The 23631-nt window shown below is 36.9% G+C and overlaps 1 protein-coding gene across 3 annotated transcripts in view; it reads right to left on the bottom strand.

Annotated features, from left to right (window-relative positions):
* dacha (dachshund a) overlaps nucleotides 1-23631 on the bottom strand; it is a 147950-nt gene that overhangs the window by 19060 nt on the left and 105259 nt on the right. Inside the window, exons 4-8 of one of the 3 annotated variants that reach the window (XM_058759063.1) lie at nucleotides 13280-13432; nucleotides 12469-12531; nucleotides 11733-11905; nucleotides 10395-10530; nucleotides 10075-10149 (exon numbers count right to left, since the gene is read on the bottom strand). In XM_058759063.1, coding sequence (XP_058615046.1) covers nucleotides 10075-10149; nucleotides 10395-10530; nucleotides 11733-11905; nucleotides 12469-12531; nucleotides 13280-13432 — 600 coding nt within the window. The remainder of the gene's footprint in view (nucleotides 1-10074; nucleotides 10150-10394; nucleotides 10531-11732; nucleotides 11906-12468; nucleotides 12532-13279; nucleotides 13433-23631) is intronic. The other 2 variants (XM_058759064.1, XM_058759065.1) reach the window with 2 other exon arrangements.

The raw sequence follows: 23631 nt of genomic DNA on the forward strand, positions 1-23631 counted from the left end.
ATGCTGACTTTGTTTAGATTAAATCAGGTCAGGATGAGGACTGTTTAGGTGTCTCAAGGTCATTTTCCACCAAGAAGATATTTTTTTAAATCAAAACAAGCCTTTTAGTATCATTTAAGACCGTGTAATGATGTTAATATAATGGCAATTAAGCATATTTTCTCCTACATTTTTATTACTGTAAAATGTCTGGATGATTTTATTATTATCATTATTATTATTGTGAATCCCATTACTCAAAGTTCTCATGTGATCAATGTAATTAAGTATGCATGTAAGTGCAAATTTTAGAATAATAAATGTAAAGCAATGTTTTTTTTTTACATGCTAATATGATGTATAAATGCTTTAGGGTTTTATTTAAAACATTATTTACATTATTTTACATTTATTTGACCTTTTTGTTTTTAATTTGACACCATACATAAATAAATAATAAAAATTATTATAACTATTATAACTATTATAATTAGCATTTGAGTGAAATATTTAACAGTCATGAAAATAATGTTAGAATCCAAATTGTCTTAATGGTCCTAAAATATGCTTCATTTTCTCGGTTTCTATTCATTTTTGGATTAAATACGACATTGTTTTGACCTATGAACAGGTGAGATTCACTTGTCTCATTTGTCAGCTTTTACTAAACATCACAAAGGTTGAGAGAGCACACAACACTTGTTCTGAACACTTTGTGTCTCTGGAAAAAATATTGGAAGGCAGTGGTTAGAGGAGTTTGTATTCGTAATTAAGAGAAATCGGGATGGGGAGGAAAATGCAGGAGAAATAACCAAAAGTAAAAACTGAGGGAAAACGAGAGGAGATCAGACCTTCCCGCCGAAGCTGATGCCACACAGACTCTGATGGAGCGTTAGCCCGCTAGAGAAAAAAGCTTGAGAGAGACAGATCGCCCCTCTGCCAGTTAGACATTTATTCCCAACAAGATGGCAGTGTTTGACAGGAGGCGCCGGGGGAGCCCTAAAGCATGGGGATCCAAACGCCTGGGTGGTATTTATAGCTGTGAGACACAGTCCAATCAGAACCAACTCACAGAGGAGTAACACGACGGAAGAAACTCCTAGATGAACAACCCCACAGATTCACAAACACACAGACGTTTGTTACTGGGCAGTCCTCAATCTACCAATCTACCATGCAATTTATATGAAAATAGAGGGTTTCATAGTGAACCTACTGTATTGTTTATAACAGTAAAGGTGCGGTCACATTTGCAGATGCTTGGCGAAATTTTGCGGGCGAAATCCAGTCATTCCAACAAGAATCCACACAAATTGGGAGTTTCACATGTCTAAAGTTGGACATGCTGTTCAACAGAAAGCGTCTGTGTGAGCCATCCTTCATACATCTCTATGCTATTGACAATGGAAAAATAAAACTTTTTTTGCTAAGTAGACCAGTAAGTAACCGCCTGAATCACTAGCTACTGCATAAATACACACTTCACAACACTTTAGCTTTGTGGCAGCCTATGCAACATTCACATTTTCACATCTTCAAGAATGTACAAGTCTGGTTTGACATGCTATAACACAAATTCAACAAAGCACAAAAACTTCCTACCACTAAACCACAAGCTATATTACCGGCACAGTAAATGGAAGTCAATGAAAGCGATACAGCGCACGAGTCACTCCCTATCACCTCTTAATTTCGTTCTTCAACTTCAAATAATTCTCAGGGGTTACACTTCCAAAACTTGAGGTCCACGGGGCCCCTGATTCACTAGAGCGCAGAATAACAAGCTACATTAAAACCAGGCCCCCAAAAGGAAATGCACAAAGCACTTAATGAGCTCAACCAAAGCAAAGGACCAATGTTCGTTAGTTAACCCCCACGATACATACGTATACACAAAAAAAGATGAAAGCAGGACAATAAAACCCTAGCAGTAATAGGTTGGAGGAGGAAGTGAATGAGGGGGTATTAGTGTATATTACATTTTAACAGCCATATGCAGGCTGGACCGCAGAACACGTCTGGGCTGCTCGGGAAGATAGAGGATGCTGGGAATGTAAAATGAAAGAATAGTTGGCGCAGTGAGAGCTATAAAAGTGGCACTGCATTGATCTTTGCCCTGTTTGGCTTGAATATTCTGAAACTGGAAAAGTACAGTGTTTTTCAAGTATAGTAGGAACGCCAACTAGCAGGAAACAATACAGCGAATTGGAGAACTAGAAAATTCAAATAAATCCATTTTTCAGTTTTTGGCCAGTTTTTCTCATTTTGATCAATGGGTATAAGAGAAAGGAGATGACGTTTAAGGAAATAATATGAACTTGACTCAAACCTCTGTCTCCCAAGTAAGCACTATGGCTCAATGGGTCACAAATCACTAGGCCACGGTGGCAACAAAACCATCAGGATTTTAAGATCCACAGGCACCGACATGTTCGAACTTTCACCAAATGTAAAACTCCTTTTTAAAGAACGACGTAGACTAAGAACAAACAGAACTAATTTGGCCGCGTTCTCACTTATGTTTTCAGGAGACTACAGGAAAGGGCAATTTAAACGAACAAATACACCTGCAAATAAACAGGAAAGTAAACAAACTAGAAAAGAGGCCAGGCTGCATTTTCCTGACACTCCAGCCCTGCGCCTAATGAATATGTGTACATGAAATGAGCCTTAATGAGTGCTTCCTTCTCCCCCAATTAGCGTGTGAAGAGCGGTAGGTGGAATATTAAATGAGAGGAATACTAGGTCAACACCGCAGCCCTTAACCTGCGCACAGGAAGAATGGACCTGCGAGATGAACGCGTCTCAAGGGATGATGAAGAGAGCCCGAGAAAGTTTCTCTCATACAGTCCGAAGTTCTTTCATTTTCTTTATTTAGAAATGTGAACTCATTTGTAACTTTCTCTGTTTTTACAGAAAGATCAGAATATGACTTGAAACACCACATGAAAGGAAAAGGCCTTTAGCTTTTATGAAAATGAACCATGGTTTTATTGTAGTAAAAATGTAGTAACCATGGTTTTTTGGCATATTGATTACCATTTGTATAACCACAGTTGTACTACAAATGGTTAGACTAGCAAAACCAGGGTTAATTTGTGGTTACCATGGTTCAACTATAGTAACCATAGTTTTTTTGGTTTTATTTGTAGTAAAACCATGGTTATTTTTTGTAAGGCTTGGGTTGCATATGTAAATGCTATATGTGACCATGGACCACAAAACCAGTCTTAAGTGTCAATTTTTCAAAATTAAGATTTATACATAATCTGTACATAAGATGAATGAATAAGCTTTCCATTGATGTATGGTTGGTATATTTGGCAGAGATACAACTATTTGAAAATCTGGAATCTGAGGGTGCAAAAAAATCTAAATATTGAGAAAATCGCCTTTAAAGTTGTCCAAATGAAGTTCTTAGCAATGCATATTACTAATAAAAAAACGACGTTTTAATATATTTACAGTAGCAAATTTACAAAATATCTTCATGGAATATGATCTTAACTTAATATACTAATGATTTTTGCCATAAAAGGAAAATCTATAATTTTATACTCCCATAGGCCGTGTTCACACTTGGCGTCTTTTTTGACTAGAAAAAGTTGACGAGAGCGCTTTTTTAATGAAAAAAAAAGCTGGCAGCGTCTGTTACAAATAGCAGAGCGTCTTTTGTTTCCATAGCAACAGCGGCAATGGAAGCTAGCGATGTGTGCTGCAGAAACGTCTGCTTTTGAAGTTAATGGGGAGGGTGTCGGTTCACAACGACGTTTGTGGGAGCGCGACATTATACGGGGAAGGAAACTGTATGCTGCTTCCAACAATTTAGTCCAGGACCTCCGGTTGGATGATGCACGGTTTCATACTGTTCCTTGTGCTCCGAAACTAGTACTTCTCCTTTTTTCTTGTTATTTTTGTTGTTATGGAAACGACTCGCCACTCGCTTGCCATTGGTCAGCTGTCAAAAAGGCGCTTGACGTAGGGCGTATTTTTCAGAAAAGTTAAACTTTTTTCAACTTGAAAAGACGCTCTGAGCTGCAGAAAAAGACGCCGGCGGTGGCGTTTTAAAAAGCGCTCAGGACTTTTTTGAAAACATGGTTTACTCCATAGGATTATAATGTAAAACAGACGCTGGCAGCTTCAAAAAGACGCCAAGTGTGAACATAGCTATACAGTGTATTTTTGGCTATTGCTACAAATATATCCCAGCAACTTAAGACTGGTTTTGTGGTCCAGGGTCACATATGTATATCTGTATAAAGGTTGATTCTGTCAACTTTTACAAGTATGCTAGCATATAAAGTAGCTTCTGGTACTCAAATCTTGCTCTCAGGGCTGTATACTATTATTTTATTTATTATTATTTTTTTTTTCACAGTACAATGTTATCTACAATGAGAATGTCCTCTTCCTCTGATACCAGTCGCCAACGACTAGCATTAGAATCTAGCTATGTTAGAAGAAGTTAATTTTACTTTGCAAGGCTGTACACGATTGTGTACTTTTTACATACTTAAATACTGAACGTACTTTTTAAAGGTCTTATTCAAATGTAGTACCTACTAAACTGTATGCAATTTCAGATGCAGCTACTTTTTTTCAGGTAGCCTTTGGTTAGCAAGCTAACAGTTTAGCCTATAGCTTAGCATAATGCTAAGTGGTTAAAAGGGCAATTTGATTAGAACTCACAATAAACTAAAGGACAAATTTGTATGTATATGATGTAGAGTTAGACCTGTACATGTCTATATGTTCATGGCTTTGTTTTCTCTGTAAACTGGTAATTGGCATTATTTAATTCTGGCTCTTGTATTGTTTTCTTTTATCGGAACGACTGTCTCTGTCTGCCTTGGGGCAACTTTACTTCGGATGCGATAGTGACACCGCACAGGAGAGTGCGCAAGCCTGAGAGACAAAAACCTGTTCCAACTCTTCCCTCAGAACCAGAGCAGAACACAAGCACCTGTCCTCACCCTTCTCCTCCTCTCTGCCTTCATCTGTGTGTGTGTGCGCGGGAGAGAGGAGGAGATAGAGCGCACATCATTTATCACTTGTGTTCTCGTCCAAAAATGTCGCTTTTGTGGGGTGACTTTCAACCGTGCTAACCTTGCCCCAAATTGCTAACTGTAACAGTTTACTTTTTCTTTCCAACATGTCATTGATTTTTCTCGCCTAATATCTGTTCCTCGTCATTAACACAAAGAAGAAACGCTGTGTGCCGCGAGCAGACCCTCAAACCCTCCAGCCGGAGAGCTCTCGAGGGCCGCTGGGGGCCCGCAAAGGGTCTTGGTTTAATTAAACCATCACAAACGCGCTTAGAACAGCAATCAACCTAATGATCAAAAAGGGTCTTCAAAGCCCATGGATGGTCCCCTTTGCACATATCTGAAGGAGGAGCTTGCGAATAAACAAACAAAAATGAAGATTAAAAATACGAGGCTCGAAAAGCCAAGCACTTGCCGTTTGAGGCCTGATCCCTGACTTGGAACGAGGTAAAGCGATCGTTTCGTTTGTTGTGACTTATTTACCAGCACGCTTATCTCAAAGGGCGAAACAATGGCGCACATTTCTATCAGAAATCATTACAGGCCATTTCAAATCATTTCCGCGCAGCTAATTTCATAATAGCGGAGGGAAACATTGATTGTAACCAGATGCTACGTATCTACTCAGTGGAAAACTGGACAGAGCAATTACAGAGCGCAAGTCTCGGCCTACCCATGCTTCTTCTCGTACACTCAAACGTACACTAAGTGCTTCTATAGCCAAAGTGCTTCACATCAGCTCAAGCCAAATACATTAGCACACTATCATACAACACATATAGACTCTGGACTAGACTTTATGTGTACAATGAAGTGATTTCTGACACAAAAGCCAAAGAGAAACACACTGGTATTGTCAAGTCTGTTAAATCAGACATCCAGATTATGGATGTATATTTCATCCTAATCAAGGTGTAAATGAAACATCCGGTAACACTTTAGTATAGGGACCAATCCTCACTATTAACTAGTTGCTTATTAGCATGCCTATTATTAACATACTGACTGTTTATTAGTACTTAGGAAGCACATATTCTGCATGACCAGATTCTACATCCCTAATCCAACCCAATATCTAAACTTAACAACTACCTTACTAACTATTAATTATGAGTTTGAGGCAAAAGTCGTAGTTAATGGTTTGTTAATAGCGAGAACTGGACCTTAAAGTTTTAATGGCTGTAAATTGCCCTCCTAAAAAACATTAGTCTCTCTTTTCTGGAAAACACCCATATATTCATGTAAAGTTGGTCACTTGGTTTCTGCTCGCAAAATAATTTGGGATTCAGTTAACCGTAATAATAGGCCATATCTAATGTCACTGATGTGTGGAAAAGCATTCCGTTTTACTATTTAACTAAACGAAATCTTCTGCATACCCACTGCATGGCTTGGTCACACTTTTCTCAAAGGCATGCGAGAGTCAGTGGCCTGATTGTAAGATTAATGTTAGTGTGTGCTAAATGCTTCGCACATGAACCAAAACCACACAGAATAATATCAGAATTTCCTTTTGCTCTTTAATGGAAGAAAGGAGAGACCCTGCCTGCAGTGAGAGCAGCTCCTGTTGGCATTCAACCAGCCCTGAGTGAAAGAGAGGAAGAGAGGTAAAGAGAACGAGTGATTTATGGAGAGCTAGAGAGGGGGTTCACTCGCTAAAGTCCCACTGAAACACAGTGCTCCTGGCCCCGGGCTTCACCATTCATCACCACGTACCACCACGTCACTTTGTTTATCATCACCGACACACACACACAAAGGCCAAACAGTGTTTAAAATTCAATGGCCTTTTCGTGAGGAGTCGGGAAAATGGGCCCCGAGTAATCTACATTTGTGAGTCTCTGATCTTTTTAACTTTAGGTTGTTAACTTTAGATTTGAGGTTGCAGATGAAATCCAGTCTTTGAAATAAAATCCATGTGATCAGGAATTTTGTACGAAGGCGGAAGTTTTGTCTGCGTGGATTTCATATCAGGTTTAAGTGTTCACAAACAGAAAGCTGATTGGTTTAAAAATGATTTGTTTGTATTGTTACTAGAGCTGGGTAGTAACTGATTACATGTAATCTGGATTACATAATCAGATTCCAAAATTAATTACTTGTAATTTAGATGAAATTACTTTTTAAATTACTCTTAATCAGACTACAGTTACTTTTTTATGGATTATGATGACATATTATTTAGCAATAGTTTAATCAAAATTTATTGATTTTCCCTAATTCCTCTTTTTCATCTTTAAAATTTTCCTTTCTAAAATAACCTTCCGCTTATGTACATTCAGTAAGTCTTCCAGTTCTGTGGACATTCACACAGATATCAGTCATTACAGGATTTACAACATGGCATCAACTACTGATGAACACATACATTTTTATTTGAATTATCACTTAGTCTCTGATTTTTACCATGTATTACTTTGGAAGGCGTTTGTCTTTCAAACACATTAAAATGCACAAATTCACCAATATTTTTGTCATCTTTTTGTTAAAATCAATATTTTAATAATGAAGCAATGAAGTGTTTTTTGATTCATTTTTAAATTATTTGTTTTAATTTAACATTTTTGTGATTTTTAATTAGTTATTAGCTTTTCATTAAACTCATAAACCCCCTGCAGTTCCTTCACAAACCCAGTTTGGGAAACCTTGACGTAATATAATATATGGTACAGATCACCCTATTTAAATCAATGTAAAAACGAGATGGGTCAAAAGTAATCTGAGTAATCTAAAAGTAGTCCGATTATATTACCTAAAATGTGTAATCCAATGGACTGTTACTAACTATAATTTGTAAGTAATCTACCCAGCTCTGATTGTTACACTGTTGACAATAGACAATGGATCTCACTAAAATTTTGCTAATGTGACCATACTTTTTCTTTATTTTTACTTTACCAAAATAAAGGGATATTACAGTAAACATTAAATTTTAGGTATTAAACTGTACTTTATAAATCATTCCCTAACCATTTATTCTACAAATATAAATGAATCTATGCAAATTATGCTGCTCTTTGAAGACATACGTGTTATCAATTTTCTGAGTGATTAGACTTTCACCTGTCAGGCAATTAAAAATGTGAAAAATCCCATAGACCCAAACCATATGTAGGGGCCAGAATATCATAGAGACTTAGGGGTGGCTTTTTTTGAATTAGGCCAATAAGCAACATCCTGGCAACCGCCCAGAACACCCAAGCATCGTGGTGGCAAGTTTTGCTCAGGCAAACATCACTCACACTTTCTGCAGAAAATATAGAAATGAGCTTTTCTGATATGAGAGCTTAACATCTATCCGTTCTGGGTCAAATATGTGGTTCTAATACCTTAGAAAAATATGCAAAAATAAAGTTTAATAGGTACTTGGAAAAGGAGGACACAAAATGAAGTGGAAAGAATTACTGGTCAATGAATATACACACACTAACAAGAACAGAAGAGAATTCATAGCACCATGTAATACAATTGGACAGCACATTGCAGAAGTAAACTAGAGCAGACATATTTGATATAATCATGGCCAATCTTTACTAAGTCAATCCTCTCAGGTGTTCAGAGCGGCCCGCTGCTGTGTGTGTGTGTGTGGGTGTGTATGTAGGTTAAACTGACGCTCAGATTGGATAAAGTAGCGCAGAAGTCTACTGATACGTGTTTGAAGATGTGTGACGGTGAGTTTGGACTATCCTGGAATGAGCGGGAGAGATTAAGAACGTGAATGTAAGAGTCATTGGTGGTCAGTGACCTAAATTTCCTGGGTCCTGCATTCTGTTCTCAACCCTGCATTAAATGCAGCATGCTGCACTTTTAAAAACAAGAGCGGTTTGCGGTGTTCACACATTTGTGTGTGTGCGTTTGGGGTGGATTCTTTTCCAGACGCATTAATAAAATATGGTTGGAGGCCAGGTGCACACTGAATCTCTTTAAGAGAGCCTCGGGGCATCTTTGCATCGTCTCCTCCCAGCAGCCCAGTGTGTGATGTGCGTTAGGGGCCGCCACCTGCTGTACCAACACACACAAGTTACGCTCCAGAAACGGTGCCCACACACACCACAACATTCGCTGATTCTCACACACGCAACTGCGTATCATTGCGTCATAGAAAACGAAAAAAACATTTTCTTATAATGATGAATTACGCACTTAGCTTCTCTAACAGCTCTCTTACACTCATCTACTCACACAGGCCGTAAATATGAACTTCATACATGTTCAGTTAAGCTCCTAATTAAGTCATTAATTAAAAGAGAAGTGTTGTGACGCTGATATACTGCCAGTCTAAACCAACGGGGTGTAAATTTCACTAACGAGCATCAGTCCGCATTAAAATGTTATGCGTGATGTCAATACAGCGTTGAACCGATGGCTGCGTTTACTACATTGTTCCTGAGACGATGTTTAAAATGTGCTCTACATCTCACATCTGAGTGGTATGTCTTCCACATGGGTTTCTGTATTGTTACTACAACAAAATAATAATTGTGGGATTATTTGTTTTTATGTGCACAGGAAACTTTAAGAATTTAAGATAAAATACCTATGTATTCAGTTTCATTTTGACATTTTTATAAGGCCACCCAAAGTGAGATATTTTTCTGTAAATGTAGATCAAATTTAAGTAAAAAAAAAAACACGTTATTGGTGAATCACGATTTGTTAGTAAAATGTCCATAGACATTTCACGCACAAATTTGTGGATTGCTTTGTAACGCATTTTTACTTTCAATGAGGACAGAGATATTATTTGACAATGGAAATTTGCATTACACCTGATTAGGATACAGTGTTCATTTACCGCTGTATAGCAAAATTTCACAGGTGAACTCCAGTTATTTCAGTCAATCGGGAATTTCGCAAAAAGATGAAAAATTCCCGCACAGAGGTTTTTCCTCACAAATTTGTTGCGTTGACTGACAAAGGTGCGAGAAAAAGGTGCTTGATACATTGCTACACTATTGACAATTAAGCTTTTTTTGCACACACAATTTCGTAAATGTGACTGCACTTATGTGGTGTAGACAGTGTTTTAGAGTGCTGTTGAGGAACTAACCTTTCTCTTTAAGGATTTTCTTCATATTGATGCCGCTGTCTCGTTCTGGCAGTTCTCCATCGGTTGGGTTCAAAACTGCACACATAAAGAGAAAGCATGCGTCCTCATAGTTGTCCCAGAAGTGATGTAATTGCCTACCATTGGGAATATTTTGTCATTTGTAAAAACTAAGATCTTTGTTTTGTTATTCAAAAAAGTTTTCTTTTGTGAGTGGCTTAGTCTGTAGTCATTATAATTGGCTTTATAGAAAACAATATGCCTATGAGGGGTATTAGACATATTTAAACTAAATGTACATAGTATTGTGTGTTTGTACTGACCCAGGCGTTCAGGACTCTGTGTGTGTGGGTTTGGGGAGCTGGACACACTACTGCTGGGGTGGGAAGAGGGCTGTGATCCGGGACGATGGGTTTCCTCCAGAGACGGAACAGGAGACGGACTGTCCTGTACACACTCCTGACACACATACACACATATTCAGTTCACATTTTCTTTACAAATGACTCAAACAGGCCTGCCATTTTAAATGAACAAAACTAAAACCAAAACCATAAAAAAACTTTTTTGTTGCTTGACAAAAAAAAATTAAATGTTAACTGAAATAAAATATAAAAACTTGCTTGTTTTATTTCTCGTTTTGGTTTAAGATGAAGTACTACAATAACTAATAAACAAAAAAAAAAGTAATATCATATAGACATTTTAAAAATAACAAAAACACAACAAAATTACTAAAACTATAAACCTATAGTGAAAACAGACAATGTAAAAATAAAATCTAATTCAAAATATTAAAAACAACATAAATAGCATATCAATGATAGTAAAATAACACTGTTATGGAAATATAAGTGATTTTAAGATTTTAATCAACACTCTCTCATCACATTCTTCCAAAACAAAATTTTCACTCATTCTCTACAGTAATTTCCTCATTGCGTCTATTCATTTCCAAAAAGAATTTTAGGAGAAACATCTGGGACAAAGTTGATTCTTAAATGAAGCATAACTAAAAAGTCCATTAAATCTCCAGAGGTATCAACCAAACCAATTCTGTATGTTATATAGTGGTACCCAGATGGAAGCTATTGCTATTTTAAGTGCATTTGTGTGTGGCAGTGAATTTCTATGTAAAGGGGTGTGTGTGTGTGTGTGTGTGTATGTGTATGTACTGTACGCCTCGGGCCTTTCTGCATCTCAGAGAAACACACAAGTGTCCTCCTCGAACTGTAAATTGACTCTCACACTCTCCTCTCAGGGGGGACATGGCAGTAAGATAACAGATAGTGTTTGTCTTTAAAGTCTGCATCTAATATTCCCTAACACGCTCTCCGCACGGACCCGACACAACATTTATTCTGTTATTCCTCCTCCGAGTATTTCGAATCAAACTCTCTCTTGTAGAAATTAAGATGGTTTGGTATACAGCTCTCTCCCAGGTGTTAAATGGCTCGTAGAGCGAGACCGGCTCGTACCGAACGTATCATCGGAGCGAGACACCAATCCGAGGGGATCTGCAGTTCTCTGACTGATGCGCTGTGCACGCGGTGAAAATGAGCTGACTCTAGCGGAGAGATCCGAGTGCACATTAGAGCCCTAATGAATGACTTCTCTGCGTTTGGCCGCTAAAGTCTCAACTTTGTGGCTGCGTGTATTACCTTGATGACGGACGCTCCTGCTCTGGACAGGGGGCTGTGCATCTGAGCAGCTGCGGCCATGTTGGCGATGGTGTTCAGGTGGTTCATCTGGTTCATCGCCATGGCAACGGAGGCAGGCGGCAGACTGACAGGCAGCAGGGGGTGGGGCATCATCATAAACGGCAGGTCCAGCCCTGAAAGACCACAACAGAGACAGGGAGAGACTGTTTATATGGAACTTGGTTGGTAAACTGTAACTGCGATGCACTAATCACTTCTGTTTACCTCACTTTATGTTTAAAGGCAACATGAAATCAATTCATAGTTTTCACATAACGTCACATTCGTATTGCACTTGGAGGGCAAAACTAAGACAGTAATGTAAAAATACTATGTTAACTTGCATGTTAAGCCTTTTCCCATAGAAAACCAGCATAAAGAAAATGCAGTAATATTGGAGGATCACATATTAATAAAACATACTATGTACAGCCAACCAGATGAACCCAGAACATGAAGGCGATGCACAAAGTTTCATTCGTATTCTGGGCTCATCTGCTTGCCTGTATATAACATGCATCATCAAGAATGTATATATAATTTGATCTTTTAATATCACTGTCTGAAGACATAAGGGCACAAAACATTCTGCAGCAGGTGCTGTATGACTTTCAGTTTGTTCACATATCTTTGTTTTTCTTCTTTTGAGAGGTGATGTAAATATTTGTGGCTTGAAACAGATGGAAAATTGACCGACCTGTGCTGCAGTTCTGTGGATGTTTTGCCCTCCAGGTCTCTGCGCCAGTCACGTGACTGAAAACTATGAATACAGATTATTTTTTCTATTTTAAAGGTGATATTAATATTCAATAAAAACAATCACACCAGCCTGACACAGAAACACTGGCTCAACCAATGGCATAAAGTTGGGGCAATGACTATCAGGCTGTCTGACCAATGATAGAGGGGGGCGTATTCAGGAAACCTGTTCGAAAACATTATTTTTACATATATTCCACAATTCACCTTTAATAAATGTTTTGATTTATTAAAGATAGATTAGTCAGTGCAGATGTTTTTATGCTAAACAAGAAAAATTATTATTTATTTACTTATGTATTTATATAGCACTTTATACAAAACAGAAAGTTTCAGTGTCACAAAAATGCTTTTTTCAGTTTTTCAAATAACTTCTCTTTTATAGTTATGTACCTAAGAATGTGCAGGTGAGGGAATACAATATTAAATATCATAGCTAATATTTTACAATCCAGTCAAATCCCAGTGGATAAAATCAATGTTTTCCTCTGTTTCACTCAAAATATATCACATGACAGAATTAAAATGTGTTTGAAAAGCTGTTTCAAAAAAAAAAAACACTTGCTAGTTATGAATACACTATACATTGACTCGGAGAACAGTCTAAATGTGCGGCTTGAACGGCAGTATGCACTGAACCCAAGAATGAATGACTAACACGACGTGTAGCTCAATCGGTCTGAGCAGAATCAATACACCTGGAGCTGGTGATCAAGTGAATGAGTGGATGTGATGAATGAATGACTCACGGTTAGCCAGGAGATGACTCTGCTGTAGGGAAGAGAGATGAGACCCTGACAGGCCGTGCTGAGCGGAGAGACCGGCGTGAGCCAGACCATGCTGGGCTCCGGAGGAGGGGGGGGACTGGAGTTTCTCTTTATCCCAGGACGACTCGCTGCCGCCTGAGGACAGCAGAGAGATAGAGAGGGAGATGGAGTGAGAGTCTGGATCCCTAAACAGAGCCAGAACTCCACATGTAATCACAGAGACAAGACTGGAGAATACATGGGTAGAAACCAAAACCAGGGCTTCTCTTGCTCTTATGAAATAAAACTTTTGATTTATACTATGCAAATATATTACAACGTTCAGACTATCATTTGATCAAAGATAATTTGATCAAAAATATTATTTGATTTAACATTATTTGATCAAAAATACAGTAAAAACATAGTACTATTTTTTTTGCGTGTTTTTCTATTTAAAATAACGTTTTTAATTTTTTATTTTAATATATTTTCAGCATTCATTACTCCAGTCTTCAGTGTCAAATGATTCTTCAAAAAATGATTCAGATATGCTAATATCTGAAAGTTTAAAGAAAGTTTAAAATGATGCATTTATTTAAAAAGTAAATTTTTTTGCAAGAATGTAATGTCAATTTGATCAATTTAATGCACCCTTTCAAAATAAAACTATGAATTTATTTTAAAGAAAAAATCTAACACCAAAACTTTTGAACGGTAGTGTGAGCATAAATAAATATATAAAATAGAGATTACAATCAGTATAAAAATAAAGGCTATTTTTAAGACTATTAATATTTATTGTATTGTGACATTATTTTCATGACATAATTTCTCATTACTTTACTGTGTCTGAATGTTTGAATTTTGAGCTTGTTTAATTTGACAACATTACTGTAATATTTTTTTTTTTATTATTTAATTAGGAGAACAACAAGTTGGAACAACATTATATTAATTTAATATTTTAAATATGTGCAAAAAAAATCATCTTAAGATGGCTAAAGAGGACACTTGTAGGGGGTATTTTAAGTGATATTACAGTGAGTAAATGAAAGGGCGGCGGGGATTCGGATATGACGCAGTCCAGATTCGAACCCCGTGTTCTCGGCAGTCTGACCGCCTCCACACCTACAGACAAAACTCCTGCACAAAATCCCATCTCTTCCCAGGCCGTTAAAGAGTTAACCCCTCTGCCAATCACTCCGAGCTCATCCCAAAACACATGACATCTGGGAATTAATCACTGGAATGAAATGCAGCAGAAAAGCTCGTTGCGAAGTGCCATAAAACAACTTAAGTTGAATTAGTTGAGAGAGGAGGGAGAAGGAATGCAAAGCAGAGGAGAGGAAATCATTGTCTAATTCTGCCTAATAAGCAACGGAGGTCCTACGAGTGATCCAGCAGATGGTGTTTTTGCAACAGATTGCAGTGAGTGATTCTTTTAATAATAATACGAATTAAAATCTCTCTCTGTAGAACGCGGGGGCGCCGTTCATCAGGGAGCCGTTTGAATGAGCAGGAAAAAACAGCCTGATAAAGTAATGGCTGTGCCCAAACACCTGAGGCCGAGCGGAGAGCGAGTGTACATGTGTGTTTGTGTGTGAGATGAGCGGGCCGGACGGCTGATGAAACACAAAACGATGAGGGAACAATGACATTTGATATCAATATTCAATCCATAAGCAATAAGCGCCCTGTGTAATGAAGTCGTAATAGGATGTAAACTGCTTTAGAATGAATTCTGAAGCCATTTGTGAGGCCCATCAGCGCGTAATGATGCATAGATATCACTGTAATCAGTTTTACTATGCCTTCAACATCAAACTCAGCGTTACGACAAAAAACAGAGTGTTATTTTTTCCAATATTGCTTTGTAATCTCCTCCTGAAATCGGATTCGTGTTTAATAAACACTCCTCCTCATATGTTAATATTCAGATAACAGAATGACGAGTTATATTTCAAGTAATGTATTCGAAAAGAACAAGATACCCAGAAAAAGATAGAGGTCTGGTCTGAAATGTCATGATGGTGAGCAGATCATGACAGAATTTTATTTTTGATTGATCTATCTCTCTTTAAAGAGAGATGTGGATGAAGAGGGACAGAGAGCAAAAGTGTGTGCATTGCAGATTCCACATGACCTATATTTGCGCTTGTCTAATATAATTAATTTCTGAACATACAAGCCGAGCTCTGAGGTCCCACAGTGTAGGTGCTAAATAGCCAACGGGTGTTTCTGGCCATTTTTAGCCCTGCGAACTTAAATAAACTCTCTTAAAACATACTTTTTATTTTCATTTGTCTACCAACCAAGAGCAGACAACCATATATCATTAGAGAATTTTGTAATTTTGTGTCAAAGTCATGAACATTTCCACAGTGCTGTTTTCATCACATCTGAAATGTGTTGTTTAATAACATTCTGTGGTGGAAATGACATTCTAAACCTTGCTAAGGTTTCATAGCTAGCATTTTCTTGTCAATTACTTGATTAATCTAAAATGGTTTATATACACTACCATTCAAAAGGTGGAGTTTTTTCAAATTTATTCAGAAAGGACACGTTCAATTGATGACAAAGACATTTGAAAAGATTCTTATTTCCTAAAAAACTAAATATCAGTTTCCATAAAATATTAACTGTTTTCAGCATTGATAATAATAATAAGAAATGTTTCTTGAGCAGCCAATCGGCAGATTAGAATGATTTCTGAAGGATCATGTGACACTGAAGACTGGAGTAATGATGCTGAAAATACAGCTTTTCATCACAGGACTAAATTACATTTTAAAATGTTAAATTCTAAAATTATTGCACAATATAATTTTTTCAAATAAATGCAGACTTCTTTCAAAAACATGAAAAATAATTACTTCTAGCTGGTAGTGTATTTTGGAAAGGTTTATATTGATCTCAGTTCAGATGAACACTGTTTAAAATTTTAATAATATATTTGGATTTTAATATTCCAGATTTAAAGTCTGTGTCTGAGAGGATAAAACCGAATCAAAAATAAATAAATACATATACAATTCAACCAAAATGTGCCTTCAATTGAAGAAACTTCCACATATCCATGCACATGTATGCATGAGTTTGTCTCACTGTGTTCCTCTACATCATTAAAAAGGCTTCGTAATAATCACAATGAGCACATCTCAACAGTTCTGAAGTGGCATATCTCTGTTTATCATGTATCCAATAACTCAATTCTGTGACCTCTGTAAGAGGCCAACTGCAGTAGAAGACTTTGCAAGCGTGTGTGTGTGTGTGTGAGAGAGCATGCAGTACATCAGAGCGAGTGTGGAGTTGAACTATCCACAGCTCTGGTGCTGATGGCCCATTTGGGTTTGGTCCAAGAGCTCCTCCAGTGTTGGCTGCTAAAGTAATTAGCCTAAAAGTGATGCCAGCCAGTGGAGCTAGAGGAAGAGCAAGCAAGCACGAGAGATGGAGAGTGTCTGTTTCGGCATCCCGTCCAGCCGTCAGTCATGCTTTGAGAATGTGTCCATCACCGCGATGCTCCTTAACCACACGCTGACAGAGCTGGTTAACTGCATCCCTTTTTAAAAAGTCTGCTGTAATTGCGACACGCATCTGTGGGCATGTGTGCAGAAACTCTGTTCTCCACTTCCCGATTTGAAACTCAAACTGATAAACACATATTGAGACTTGGGAATTTGTGTCAACCAATACGCCTATTAAGCATTTAAATCTAAATCATTAACACCTAATTGTTTTCTGTGATCAAACTCACCCCGGATACAGTCTTCCGTCTGACTCACACTCACAGTCACACACTCTCTGCCGTTATTTACAGTTCATTCCAGGTATCTAATCACTATGTGTGCTCCTGGGAACCTCGGGTGTTGTTAGCACCACTCATTGCCATTTAAGCTACAGGAACAGTTATTTTTATTTGCACATACATGCTGGTTTTGACGTCATGAGTAGCAAAGGCTCATGAATGTTAATTAGGTGGTGCACAAATAATTCAAAATGACTCCTTACTGTTTTGATAAATAAATAGTCTAAGTGGTGTGTTGATCCAGAAATCAGGTCTGTAGAAGAGCATTTGCTCATTTTTGAATCTATTTTCCACATAAAACAAGTTCCCATCATTCTCTCTGACTAATTTAAGCGGTCAAATGAACTTGTGACAAACTGCATTTGATAATTTGATTAAAACATCTGTTGCAGTTGGAAGTAGGCATATGCAACAAAAGTGACCAACTGGTTATAGTGCAGCATACTTTAAAAATGTAAAGTTTGTTGCTTATGCACAGCCCTTCATAAACAGAGTGCATCTGTTTTTATGTAAAATGCACACTTCAGAGTGCTAACAGCATTATTTCAACCTATTTTTTTTTAAAGAATCATCATGTTTAACAGCAGAATTCCTGATGAAAAACCATGATTCTGCAAATAATCTCCAAAAATCAGTTCACAGTGAGCAAATCATTCCAAAAGAGCTCTGCAGGGAACGTCCACTCCCATGAAGCAGAGCGAAAGATGTAATCAAGATGATCTCCTACGCTCTTAAAATACTTTAGTTGCATAAAAAAAAAAAAAAAAAAAAATATATATATATATATATATATATATATATATATATATATATATATATATATATATATATATATATATATATATATATATATATATATATATATACACACGCATGCATGCATGTATATATTTCAGAAAAATAGGTTGTCAATATAATAAATATATTTATTTATAATATAAATTATATGAATATAAATATAAACATGTAAATATTTTCAAAAAATATACTGTATGTGTGTGTATTTATGTATACATAATAAATATACACAGAACACACACATATTATGCAAACAAAAACTTTTATTTTTTATGCAATTAATCACCATTAATCGTTTCACAGCATTAGTTTATATATTTATTTACTTTTATTATTATTTATGTTTATATTTATTAATACACACGTTTGTGCTGACACAAAGAATATTTTTATATTTCTCCACTGTTTTTAATTTGATTATGTCATTTGTAATGCTTTATGGGATTGTAGTTTATCCCCTCATTAAAGCCAATTTTCAAAAGGTTTTTTTTTGGGTTCAAATCAAAGTTTGTAATGTTGTAATTCACCTAGTAGCTGGTTGGTTTTGTTCATGGCTAATAAACCATTTTGAAGCCATATGAGAAAAATTAATGGAAAAAAAAAAATACTTCTAGAATGGTGCTGCACTTTATTACACAGAACTGTTAAATGCTGTCAGAATAAAAGTCCTAGTGCTGTCAAAATAAAAGCTTTGGACACTTATTCAAACAGAAAAACTTATTGGCTATTGTCGATAATTAAAAAATGGCAATTATCAGCCAATATGTACGGCTTGGCTATATATATATATATATATATATATATATATCTTGATCGACCACTAGTCCTGACCCTTTATTTGTGGGAAAAGATGACACTAAGTTTCTTCTTCCTTTAAGCCACTGAAGTGGAGTGTTTTTTTGGCCAGTCAGACTCACCATCTGGCACCTAAGCCTGCCTCCACCTACAGAGTCCCACCGTTCACTGCCTGGAGACTCAAGTACATGCGTGTGTGTGAATAATATAACACTGGGCAGCGCATTAGCACTGAGGTCAAAAGTATGGTGTCTTAAAAGGCTCACGGCATTAGTAAGCACAAAATATGGCTCAGAAAACGACACAGATCAAAACAAGAGCAAGCAAGCTTTGATCAGAGAAATATACAAATATTCTTGTGTTTTTGGGTGGGTCATTACTTTTTTTGTGGCCTGTGAATCATCTTCTCGGCTGTGTTGTTTGGGCCCCTGATGGGTTTAGGGTCTTCAGGCCCCCATTTGAGCGGTCGCATGTGTTGATGTTGGCCCTGTCAGTGTGTGGGACTGTAAACAGTGTGTGTGTGTATGTTTATGCCTTTGGTCAGTGAAAAATCAGCAAGTGTGCGTGTGTGTTTACTCCACCCCAAACAACATCCCGGGCTAAACATCTCACATTCAAGAACAGACAGGATTCTGGTACTTGTGTCACAACATGGGCTAGACAAATGCAAAATTATTAATTAGGTTCCTCAAATGGTACCCCTATTTGTTACTTATCGGACAAAATGGACATCCCGCCTAAAGCTCCATTAGTTGAGCCAATAGAGTGCTGCAGGGATGACGATTGAGCATCTTAACACTTCCTGATCCATCATCCTTATGGTGTGTGCACACCAATTATTTGCACACCAATTATTATTATTTTATTTATTTGCACGAGTAGATTACATACAAAGAAACGCAATGCGAATGATGCAAATTGGGCAATGCGTTTGCCACGAACACTTCATCCGCACAAGTTGAAAAATTTTAACTCCAGTGGAAAATTTGCATGAATTTGTATGTCCAGATGTATCAAAAATGTTTTTTGTTTTTGTTATTATTCACATGAGTGATGCGAAAAACATCCCCCGAGTAATGCAATGCAAATATTCGCTTCGCTTTTGGTGTGCACCAAATTTTTAATTTTAATTAATTTAATAAAATTTTTTTTTTTTTTTTTTGAGTTTGGTTAAATGCTTGAAATAAGCTTGAAATAAGCTATTTTCATGTGCTTTTTTTTAAAGCTTGTTTTAAAAACTAGTTTTGAAAAAGGTGACAAGTGACTAAATTGGACTACAGAGATTGTCAGGAACATTAAATGTCATCACGCCGAACGGGAAAACTCATCTACTTACTAGTCCACTTCTACAGCCTTATTGGGTTTATAATCACACTCATTTATGCTAATTGTCATAAACAACAAATCATAAACATTTCTAGTAGTTTCATTTAATGAAATGATTTGCTACTCATCAAAAGTAACTTACTTTTCCCCCATCAGTCAAATCCACAATTGCTTTTACTATCAGTTCATTCAGCAGTTCTTCAATCAAGCTCAAAAGACAGTTCTCAACAATTAGTTGGCATTTTTCAGAGGAATCAATGCTCTGTACATTAAATTGGAATTGTAGAAAATATTTTAGCATTAAAAAAATAAAAAAATAAACAATGTCAGCTTTTAAACTGTTTGATATTTATTTATTTATTTATTTATTTAAAGCCTCAATATGTAATGCATTATAAAAGTATTTTAATGCATTAATTTTGCCTTGTAATGCACCTTATAACTAGTTATAATACATTATTATACTTCTATATCTCCTATTTCTATTTATACTTCTATCTATTCATTGTTACACCTTCTGAAATGTTATTGCATTAAAATACATGACAAACAAGCCTTCAAATATTATAATGCATTTTAACTTCAGTTACAATTATTTATGAAAAGATATAAAGCATTGCAATGTACATTATGAATACTTTTATAATGAAAGTAAGTGTTACCAAAGTCTTCATAAGATTGTTAAACTTGAACTGATATGATTAAGGTCTACCTCATCTCATCATATTAGTGTTGTACATAACCTCTCTGTAATGTGTAGCATGTCAGTGAACACCGTCAAGAACCAACGGTAAATATACAGTACACAGAGGTAGTAGCTGGAAGGGTCAGAGAGTGCATTTCAAACAACAAACCCCTGAAGTCATACGTGTTCGCCATGTATAGCAACAAAACTCACTGTGTTGCTTTGGTTCTGCCGTCTATTTAAAACTAAACATACTGTGCGACACACACATGCATTCATTAATATCGTTATGCCGGCAAACCTTACAGTCTCATACACACAAACACACACACACACACAAACTGTCCGGGAGCGCATTAACAGCTTGTAGCGGGTACGGGCAGAGGACGGCACGCTGGCACTCTGTTTGTCATATTTCTTGTGGGCCTCGCCATCTGCCGGGGTGGCATTTTCATGGCTGTTTACCCTGACTCCCGCCAAGGAATCATCTGCCACCGCATAATGCAGCCCGCAAAAAAAAGGGGGGATTAAGTTGGTAATGCAACTGAGACTATTGCTAATTTGGTGTAATTGGGAAGAAATGAAGATAAATGAGGGCGAGAGAAGGAGAGGCAATCAGTACGGCAGGCAGTACAGCTGTGCTTTTGGCCAAACTCAGCCCTCCCGCCCTCCCCCCTTCCAAGCGTCACCCCCCTGCCACGTCACCCCGTGCTCAACAAGGTGCATGCAAATTCAAGCAAATGACAAATACGCTGGGCTGACATCCACAGCACAGGTTATCTGCCTTTCCGTTCATCTCACTGGTGTGGATTTCAGCTTATGGGTGTGCACAGATGACCTTCACATAACAAGTCTTTAACTTTGCCTTAAAAGGTCTACAAATGTTGAAAAATAAAAATGAAATAAGATTACAACGAAATTAAATACAAATATTTATTAAAATATTTCAAATGTATTAGGTTTTATTTTTGTATTTTTCTTTTTCCTTTTAATTTTTAAGTATATGTAATTTTATTACTTTTTATATATTATATAATATCGTTTTTTTATTTTTTATTCAAGTTTAAGTTAAAAAAGAAAATTACCTTTGGCAACTAGCCGATAAAATAAACTTTTTTTATTTTATTGCAGTTAACATTTACTTTGTTTCAGATAATGATAAATATTTATTTTAGTTTAGTTTAGCCCTGGGCCAAACGAATGCAGTTATCAGGCTTTAATCTGGTATGTTGGTTGATTTTTATCTGATATATAGCTAATTTGCAACCAAAAAAAAAACCCCAATATAACAGCCAAAATATTCATATATAACTAGTAGGGATACACATTATATCAGTAACCATATGAGCCAATAATATAATTTTTATTTTCATTATTCATATTGATTTGATTAGGCTGATAATGGAAGCAGATATCAAGATATCCCGTTCAAAGTATGCCAGATAGTAATTCATGTTTTCTACTGAACACTATATTGTTTTTGTGCCTGATATCACCTGAAGCTTATGAATACAAAGAGTGAATGTTAAGTTATTGATACTTTTGAACAGGCAAAACAGGTATCATATTGGTTATCGGCCACAACATGAATATTGTATTTATCCGAATCAGCCAAAATTTTGGTGCCTCACTAAAACTGAAAAAAAAAAAAAAAAATCAAGATTTTAAATTTAAATAAACATTTTGATAACTGAAATTAAATGTTCTAATATAAATTTGCTCTAATATAAATTACATTTTTCATGGATTGCGTTTGAGGCTGCACCTGGTTTTAACCCCATTAGAGATTTTATATGAAATATGTTGCAGTATGTCATCTGACATAACTGTCATCTTTGAAGTCTGGAAGGATATCTTGTCTGTGTGTAACATACTGGTTCAAACACTGTTTACAGTGTTAAGACTATCTTACATGTTTTAAGGTTAGGAGGCTGATGGCGGTGTGTGTACATGCGTCTGTGAGTGGCAGTGTGTTTTCAGTGCTTTGTGGGGCACCCGCTGAGCTCTCTATATCCAAATACACTGTGCCAGACACCCCTCTGGCTGGCCTCCCCACAGTATCCACCCTGCTCTGCACAGATGTCCCCACACACACACCCTGACACACCTCACACACTACAGCCCCCTGAGGAGGACAACCTTCACGGCTATACATCAGTTTCAGCCGCCATGGAGATGCGACATCTGCGTGGATCCCCATTCTGTCCCACTGTATGTGAATGATCTGTGCTGTGCAACATGATGCAAGCAGGTAACAACACATACTGTAATATCTGCTCTGGGATAGAGGACACAGGACAGTAGGAGAGGGTGGGGGTAAGCTGTGCCACTTTCAGATTGCCCTCTATGTAAGGAGGAATGAGGTAAAACTAATATACTAACTTCTATCTGAGGATGTCAACTATCAACTCAATTTGAAGAAAGCAACTATAAGTTAAGGCCATAAAAACTGTCCAGTGACACAACTTGCCCCACATTAGGGGCAAGTTGAATCACTGGGGGAAATGTGAACAATTTTTGTTTCAAATAAAAAAATATATGAACACAGATGGGGATAAAAAGAGTTTACTAATGCACAATTCCATTGCAAAGTCTTATTTTGTAGCTAGCGACAGTTTTATACATTTACAATTCACCAACATCTCTGATATACAGTGGGTACGGAAAGTATTCAGACCCCCTTAAATTTTTCACTCTTTGTTATATTGCAGCCATTTGCTAAAATCATTTAAGTTCATTTTTTTCTCATTAATGTACACACAGCACCCCATATTGACAGAAAAACGCAGATTTATTAAAAAAGAAAAACCTGAAATATCACATGGCCCTAAGTATTCAGACCCTTTGCTCAGTATTTAGTAGAAGCACCCTTTTGATCTAATACAGCCATGAGTCTTTTTGGGAAAGATGCAACAAGTTTTTCACACCTGGATTTGGGGA

The sequence above is a fragment of the Onychostoma macrolepis genome, chromosome 21 (genome assembly GCF_012432095.1).
Source record: "Onychostoma macrolepis isolate SWU-2019 chromosome 21, ASM1243209v1, whole genome shotgun sequence".
NCBI classification, from domain to species: Eukaryota; Metazoa; Chordata; class Actinopteri; order Cypriniformes; family Cyprinidae; genus Onychostoma; species Onychostoma macrolepis.